Below are 9,193 nucleotides of genomic sequence, written 5' to 3'. Positions count from 1 at the left end.
TCTACCTCAAGGTGGTGTGGAAATGAGTTTTTAGGCCAAAACGCGTGTTGAACTACACTTTGCGGCGCTCGTATGCCAAAACTATTAATTTTACGAAAAAAAAGGTTATTACATAAATTGTAGGAAATTTTCTCTAGTTTTATTTTGTATATAAATGTTTTTATCGTGGAATGAGTCGGAAAGGAGATATTGTCAAAAAACTGCTTTTAGGCGTCATTTTTCCAATATGGCGGCACGAGCGGCAAAGATACGAGGTGGCAAAGTTGAAATTCGGAAAGAGCACATCGAAATATATAAAATTACCAATTTTCAAAACTCCCGGAAAACTTTTAAAAATTGACGAACTTCAGAAGAGACAAGAAACATCACGTTACGCGACGGAATTGCGAAATACGAGATAGTCGCAAAGAGGTTAAGAGCAAAAAACAGAAAGCAAAGAGCACATTGTAGATCAGCCTTTATAGGCTCGTAGCTTAAAAACTAGCATATTTTGAGGGTTGTGCGGATTTGAACTTTTCATCGGCATCACACAAACTACAGTTTTCCGTAGTTTTCGTCGATTTTAACGGTAAGCCACTTTTTTCATATAATTAGTGCGTGGTCCTTTGTGATTAATAGATAAGTGAAACACGACCGATATGATATAAAATCAAGTTAGGGAGAAACGCTATTTCAACGTAATTGTTCTATTCTAGCTTTAGTTGAGATAAAGAAATGTACATAAATTCACACAAATAATATTATCAGGCTACCGAATTCTGTCTTGACTGTAAAACGGCGTAACTTCCGAGTTAAACTTATAATATTTTGTGCATTACAATGACGTTCCTCTTTAATCTGATTGTATGATTGTATATTATATCCGTCGTGTTTTACTTATTTATTGCTTATATACGCTGCCTGAAAGAAACGTCTTTCTTAATATATTTAGATACTACAGACGCGCGCTTCGCGCGCGCTATTTAGCTTTAACTTGATGCAAACTTTCAAGTATAATTGTTTTTGTAGCAAAAAACACAAATAAAATTATATGACCAAATTAAATCAAAATTTTTTAAAATAAAGATTGAATATAAAGCACGTATACCTGGCGCATTTTATTATCTTTTTTCAAAAAAGATATGTTTTGTACGGATATCACTCCTTTTTTACAATTACATGAGAACCATGCATGGAAATATAAAACCTTTGATATATTAATTTGCAAATAAAAAAACGCGGAATACAGAAGCAAAGATATTGTTCTGCAGTATTTTAACGTTCTGCTGAAGGATTCGTATGATAACCTGTTGAACTTGAAGTGTTTGGTTTGCATTGAAATACGGTGCAATTAGAAATAAAACTATTTAAAATATTAATATTATTTAAATAAAATATTTAAAAGAAATATATAAATAAAATATTAAATAAAATACTTAACCCTAGACAGACTCACTTATTTTTCTCATACGTGAATGACTCACTGGGGTGTTAATAACCCCAAACTTGTACTGCGTGTATAATATTTCCAGAATGTTCTTAGAAAACTTTGTAATAGATAATTTTGTTTGTTGTTTAATAGGGAAGACGATAGTAGTCATCAATTTGTGGTAGTAAAAAAGGAACAATAAAAAAATTTCGAAAAACAAGAAAAAGAACCAAAAATTGGGCTGAAATGACTATTTTTATAAAAAATGCTGTAGTTTTTCATAAAATTCACCGATTTTAAAATTTCCAACGGATTTTGAAAGACGAATAGACAACCTTCAAGGGCATGTAAGCGATTTTTTCGTTTCTTAAAAAAAACATATTTCTTCGAACATCTGAAGTAGAGGAAATGATGAAAAACTGTCGGATGGGAAAAATCGCAAAAAATGGAAAGTAAAACAGATTCTGTCGATTATTATTTATTTGAAAGGTAGTCAAAAGTTATAAAAGTATATGGAAACAGTAAAATTAACTCTACAAAAACTTCACAAACTTTTAATCAGTTGCTGTGCAAGAACAGCAAAAATGAAATAATTGACCGAATCTTAAACAATTATATATGAAACAGGGGTAGAATTTTCCGGGGAGTGCTATAAAGTGTATAATTTTTCGTTACCGATTTTCACAAAAAATCTGAAATATACTTTACTGTGGTAAATGTCGATCGTAAATGACTCACTGGGGTGTACGATACCCCAAACGATTTTCTTTTTCGGTCACAGCTGCTGCACGGATCTAACGCACTCGCTGAATCACAGAGGTCAATTGCCGGATGACTAAACTGAATTATGGTTAGGGTCTCGGTATGAAAACTAACCTTCCTAAGGCAGGGGCTCAATTTGAATTTCGCGTGGGGTCCCGTACAGTGAGTCTTCAGTCAGTCTGTCTAGGGTTAAATAAAATTAAATTAACCTTTTGCAGAAGAGTAAGTATTTCAAGAGTAAGATATCATTATATTGTATGATATAAACAAAACAAATAATTACCCAATACGTGCCCTTGTTTCTTTTTGCGATTGTTCACATGTTTGAGGATCCAAATCAATCGTTTCTTGACTTTGACATTCTGCAGTAGGATTTGTATCAAAATCCGTTGTAATTGAAGTGCTTGGTCTACATTGAAAAAGGATCCATTTAGAAACAAAATTATGTAAAATATTAACGTTGGAAAATTACTTTCTTGCAAAAGAGTAAAAAATTGTAAATCTTGTAAAAGACTAAAAAATTAAATATAAAGATATTGTTATATTGTATGATATAAACAAAACGAATAATTACTCATTAAGGGGTTACACTACTGTAGAGCACGAAAAAAATAGGCATATTTCGAGAATTTTTTTTGCGCAATAAAGAGATCAATCGAAATTCTGTAAAATGAGATTTATATATAATTCTAGTAATGAAGTACAAAAAAGATTTTTTTTAACTTCGTTTATGACAAAATGGCGGCTGCGCAGCATTTCTCCGTCGGTGCCTTTTTTTCCACGGCCGGAACCGTAACTTCCGCAATTTTTGACCTGGAACAAAAAACCAAAGTTTTTTCGATTCTATAGAGCAACAGCAAGAGACGTACGTAGGATTTTTCCGATATATTGATTTTTCGCGAAATGGTGCATTTTTGAAAAAAAAGTTTGATCAAACTGTGGTGCACCATTCACTTCAAAAATGCACCATTTCGCGAAAAATCAATATATCGAAAAAAATCCTACGTACATACGTCTCTTGCTGCTGCTCTATAGAATCAAAAAAACTTTGTTTTTTTGTTCCAGGTCAAATATTGCGGGAGTTATTATAGGTTTCCGGCCGTGGAAAAAAAGGCACCGACGGAGAAATGCTGCGCAGCCGCCATTTTGTCATGAACAAAGTTGAAAAAAATATTTTTTGTACTTTATTACTAGAATTATAAATCCCATTTTACAGAATTTCGATTGATCGCTCTTTATTGCGCAAAAAAAAATTCCCGAAATATGCCTATTTTTTTCGTGCTCTACAGTGGTGTAACCCCTTAAATACGCCTGTTTTTTCTGTTGTTTCTTTAAATGATTGTACAGGCAAACGAGATGTATTTTGACTTTGACGTTCTGCAGAAGGATCCATACCATTATCCGCTAAACTTGAAGTGCTTGGTCTGTCCCACACAGCACAGGATATTTTGAGGGACATTTGTGCATCCGCTGGATATCCATCGGATATTAAATATCCACTGGATATCCACCGGTTATTGAGATATCCCACTTTATCTGTAGGACGTCTCTCAGATAAAGTGTGCTGTGTGGGGTATAGAAAAGTAATGTAATTAATCTTGAGAGCGTGATTATACCTGGCGCATTTTATATACTCTTTTCAGAAGCAAAGGTATTTTTCTGCAGTATTTTAATGTTTTGCAGAAGGATTCTTATCATAACCCATAGAACTTGAAATGCTTGGTCAGAATCGAAATGTGGTGCAATTAGAAATGGAATTATATAAAATATTAACGTTAAATTATTCTATAATAAATTATTCTTTTCAGAAGAGTAAATATTTCAATGATATATCATTATATTGTATTATATATAAACAAACAAACAATTACCCATCACGTGCCCTTGTTCCTTTTCTCGATTGTTCACATGTTTGGGGATCTAAATCAACTATTTCCTGACTTTGACATTCTGCAGCGGAATTTGTATTATAATCCATTGAACTTGAAGTGCTTGGTCTGCATTGAAATACGGAGCAATTAGAAATCGAATTATTTAAAATATTAACATTGTAAATTAATATTTTGCAAAAGAGTAAATATTTAAATATCAATATATTACTATACTGTATGATATAAGCAAAACAAATAATTACTTATCAAGTGCGCCTGTTTCTTCTGCCATTTCTTTAAGTGATTGAACTGGCAAACCAGATAGTTCTCCACTTTGACGTTCTGCAGTAGGATCCATACTATAATCCGCTGCACTTGAAGTGCTTGGTCTGTGTAGGAATGTGTTGTGATTAAAAGTAAATAAGAGGAAGTAATTATTAAATATGTCACAGTTGTGTAAGTTATATTTGTGCAAAAAGATTAATATTTAACTAGTTGGATACCATTACATTGTGTGATATAAGTATAAGATAATAATTATAAGCAAAATAAATAGTTACTTATCAAGTGCGCTTGTTTCTTTTCTTGTTTGTTCAAATGATTGAACGGGCAACTTAGATGATTCTTGGTTTTGACATTCTGCAGTAGAATTCGTATCAAAACCCATTGTAATTGAAGTGCTTGGTCTGCATTAAAATACGGAGTAATTAGAAACGGAATTATTTAAAATATTAACGTTGTAAATCATTACTTTGAAAAAGAATAAATATTTAAATATTAATATATTATTGTATTGTATGAAATAAGCAAAACGAATAATTACTCATTAAGTTCGCCTGTTTCTTCTACCGTTTTTTTAAATGATTGAACGGGCAAACTAGATGTATCTTGACTTTGACGTTCTGCAGAAGGATCCACAGTATAATCCGCTAAACTTGAAGTGCTTGGTCTGCAATAATTAATCTTGAGAGCTTGATCATTCATATCGTGTAGAGCTTGCCACATCTTGTGAGCGGCATGTCTTTTTGCGATTTTTTTACTTTTTCCTTGACCAACCTCGCGATACTTTAGGATTGAACAAACAATAGTGAATTGTCTCTCGTGAGGTAAACTTTCTTTACCCTCCATCGTGTATTTCGGGAGTGGCCAGTAGCGCGACATACACATTTCTTGTAAGGCTCCGATTGGGTTGTTGACTATTTTCTCCTCCCCATATGTCTGGAGTTCTTGTAAATTTTCTGATGACTCAGAAAATTTACAAGAATTTGGAAGTGGAGATTCTACACCTTCGGTATTTACTCCAATTAATTTATCCAGCACGGCTTTCGCGGCGGCGTGTTTCGCTTCTTTTTTGGACCTGCCAGTTCCCATTGCTGAAACAATGGGATCAACGACGTCGGTGACGCTGACTCTGTATCGAAACGTAGGCTCGTGAATGGCTTCCTCGATCTGCACCAGCTCGTATTTGGGTATCGTGCCTCGGCGGGAGAGCAATTCCTGCAGAATGGAGACGGGGGTTTTGCTGGGTAACGACTTCATTTCCAAACGTGCCACCTCGTGCAACGGTAGTTTTTCCAACATCATGGTGTGCAACGTTACGCAAACTCTATTACGGCGATTGACGTTGTTTGAATGATTAGAAACGCCACCCACACCAGCCATCATGTTAGGCCCGACTTGCGGTAATTGATGCATTTCCTCCATAAAAATAGAAAAAAATAATACTTATTAAAATACTACAAGTGTACGTATTACTTAATGTTATATGTACTTATTGTCGGTGAAGTGTAATGAAGTGAAGTTTTGTAAGTGAAAGTGAGAAGGGGGAAGGAAGAGAAAGAGATAGAGAGAGAATGTTTTATATCTCGAATTTCTGTAATGCTAATGTCAAACATTAATGTCTAAACTGAATTTGTGATTAATAAATAAGTGAAACACGACCGATATGATATAAAATTAAGTTAAGAAGAAAAACTGTTTTAACGTAATTGATCTGTTCTAGTTGCAATTGAAAGAAATGTACATAAATTTACACGAATAATTGTATTATTTTACCAAAATCCTGTCCTAACCGTGAAATGGTGTATCTTCCTAATTAAAAACTTATAATATTTTGTACGTTACAATGACGTTTTTGAGTAACATCACTGAAAGAGCCGTTTTTCCTAATAAATAATTTATAATAAAAGCTGTCTTAACCCTTTAAAGGGGTCGTCTGGTCAAGAGGCTGTTTTTTTGGGGGGCATTTTTTGTAAGGAATCATAAGAATACACTTTTTTGAAACTTTTACATCATATTTATTGATATTTGAAGAGTATTTAGAAATTTTTCCAAGTTGATATATAGCCAAGAATCCGCTGTAGAGCGCCCCGACGACAGCTGTGTAAAAAAAACGGTACCCACGATTCCGGATCTCCAGTTCATCCTAAAAAAAAAAAATTCCTCTTAATCTGTGGATATGTGGCTATCGTGTGAACTAGAACCAAATAAAAATATTGAAATTTCAATTTTTGCCAACGTTTTGAAAAAAAGTTTCATTATAAATTTTGAAAAAAAGTTTTATTATGAACTTTTTTTAAAACGTTGGCAAAAATTAAAATTTCAATATTTTTATTTGGTTCTAGTTCACACGATAGCCACACATCCACAGATTAAAAGAAATTTTTTTTTTTTTTAGGATGAACTGGAGATCCGGAATCGTGAGTACCGTTTTTTTTACACAGCTGTCGTCGGGGCGCTCTACAGCGGATTATTGGCCATATATCAACTTGGAAAAATTTCTAAATACTCTTCAAATATCAATAAATATGATGTAAAAGTTTCAAAAAAGTGTATTCTTATGATTCCTTACAAAAAATTCCCCCAAAAAACAGCCTCTTGACCAGACGACCCCCTTAACTGCTTTAGAGAATATTTGCGCGACGATAATGGCCCATCAGACGCTTTGGAATTAACTTGGACCGCAAGTTTGTCAAGTTTGGCAAATCTTCATAATTTGACTACAAATGACTAAAAATCAAAATTGTTTAATCAAATACACAGCAACTAATGTTTTATTTTATATTAATATTTAAGGTAAGAGGAGAAGTAGAAAAAAAAATGCATAAAGAAAATTTACTAACTTATTTAAATTGTTTTTTTGTGTGATAAATTCGAAAGTATGGAACAATTCAAAGGGTAACATTACAATGGTTACGAATTGACTTCTGAGAATCTGACTAGTTTCCTTAACAAACAAATTAACTCGTCCAAAGCGTTTGACGGGCGATTGTCGTTCGCGAGTATTCTCGTCTCGTTTAAACATAAGACAAATACGGTCACCAATTAAAATGTTCGAAAATGATAGAATGCTTCTCACGAAAAATTGTGAAATATATCAGAATAAATTAGGTTGATATCTGTGTGTGTGTGTGTGTGTGTGTGTGTGTGTGTGTGTGGATTGTTGTGTGTGTGTGTGTGTATAGGATATATATAAATAAGATATATATATATATATATATATTGTTAACTTCAGCTACATAACCAAGAAGTGGACTTGGTTTACAAACCTTAATCATTCATTCTTCCATTCATACACTACTATCCTAACTTACAAGTAACTATTGCACATATTGATACACATTGACCTTTACCTTCTATGTTTTAATCCAACCTTCTTTTTCGCTCTTCTTTCTCTAACGCTGACCGTTCTCTATATAATCTTACCAATATCTTTTCCTTGATAATGCCCATTTCATCATTCCAAAGCCTCTCTAATCTTTCTTTATTATTCTTACCTAATTCTATAAACCGATTCCCGCGAAAAACGATTGTATTAAAACCGTATTAAAAGCTTATATGAATTTATTAAGAATCTTATTAGAATCGAATATGCAAATTAATTATAATTTAAATATGTCATATTTAAAATCAAATTAAAGTACCCCATCTTATTTAATCTATATATGGATCAAACTGGACCTTGCTTTGTTAAAATATGCAAAATCAGCCGCACAGACCTAAGAAAATGCAGAGTTAATATGGTTTTAATTTGCCAAATGTGGATTAAATATGGTAATAAATTCAAAATTAACTTGTTAAATATAAATCAAATAAGTCAAATATAATCATATAAGTCAAATATAATCATATAAGTCAAATATAATCATATAAGTCAAATTTGTCATATATAAATGTTATTTGATCTTATTAGAATTTTATATAATTTTGTTTTAAATTTAAATTTATACCAATTTAAATTTAAACAAGATTATATAAAATTTTATTTTTTAAGCGTGCTACTTTATTATAAGAGTGGACTTCGCGATATAACTGATACAAAAATTGTGTTGTTCCGAGACAGCGTCGCGCGAGAATAACGCGAGACAGTGTCGTGTCTTCTTGATACCGTTATCTTATAACACTCTTTGTCAAATTTTAATTACGAGAAACAGATCACATCGAATGCCATCTATCGGATACTTTGAGATGCAATATTCTGATCTGATCATATATAATCTTATATGACTATATTATTTTTTTTTAATTTGAATCAAATATTTTACATGTTAAGTTCGACAAATAAAGAAACAAATTTTACCGCAAATATTATTTAAACATTATTTAAACAAAAATACGTTTTAATAAGAATCAAATTAAAACCAAATTTGGGTTAAAGCCGCAATTGAATCGAGTAAAAGTCGCATACAGAACACATTAACTTTTTATTAAAGTCTTATATATAAATTTCTGCATCATGTATGGTTCTGGATCATATATAATCCACATAAGTTATCTTATTAAATACAAATTAAAACCATATTTGATTCGAAGTGTTATATGATCCACATAAGTGATCTAATTAAATTTTAATTAAAGCCCTATTTTATTGTGGATCATATTTAATTTACATAACTGATTTTAATAAGTGCAAATTAAAACTGTATTTAAACAAATATAATTTTAATATAAAATCTGATTTAATTTGAATTTTACCCAAATTAAATATGATTTAATATGATTTTAGTTAGATTCATATTAGATCGTTTTTCGCGGGTTTTTTATCGCTTCGCATTCTGATACATAATGATTCGTGTTATCCCTACCTTGTTTACAAAACATACAAATACCGCTTTCCTCTTTTAACCAATACATATTCGCGTCCTCCAAATTA

The 9,193-nt window shown here is 32.0% G+C and overlaps 1 protein-coding gene across 5 annotated transcripts; it reads right to left on the bottom strand.

Annotated features, from left to right (window-relative positions):
• Window positions 1-337: 337 nt before the first annotated feature.
• LOC139824322 (uncharacterized) lies at window positions 338-7,969 on the bottom strand. Of its 5 annotated transcripts, XM_071796850.1 has the most exons (8): window positions 7,674-7,969; window positions 4,865-5,739; window positions 4,602-4,727; window positions 4,305-4,430; window positions 4,042-4,167; window positions 3,566-3,594; window positions 2,454-2,579; window positions 338-2,353 (listed from the first exon to the last, which is right to left on the bottom strand). In XM_071796850.1, the coding sequence occupies exons 2-8, from the start codon at window positions 5,734-5,736 to the stop codon at window positions 2,289-2,291; spliced, it is 1,470 nt and encodes a 489-aa protein (XP_071652951.1). In that variant the 5' UTR covers window positions 5,737-5,739; window positions 7,674-7,969; the 3' UTR covers window positions 338-2,288. The 5 variants fall into 5 exon arrangements, with proteins under 5 accessions (XP_071652951.1, XP_071652953.1, XP_071652950.1 ...); XM_071796852.1 differs by lacking the exon at window positions 7,674-7,969 and having other exon boundaries at window positions 338-2,349; window positions 4,865-6,600; XM_071796849.1 differs by lacking the exon at window positions 7,674-7,969 and having other exon boundaries at window positions 4,865-6,597.
• Between the last annotated feature and the right edge of the window lie 1,224 nt (window positions 7,970-9,193).

This window comes from Temnothorax longispinosus, unplaced genomic scaffold (assembly GCF_030848805.1).
Source record: "Temnothorax longispinosus isolate EJ_2023e unplaced genomic scaffold, Tlon_JGU_v1 HiC_scaffold_327, whole genome shotgun sequence".
NCBI classification, from domain to species: Eukaryota; Metazoa; Arthropoda; class Insecta; order Hymenoptera; family Formicidae; genus Temnothorax; species Temnothorax longispinosus.
Note: the sequence above shows the minus strand (reverse complement) of the source record. Positions and strands in the feature narration are given on the sequence as shown.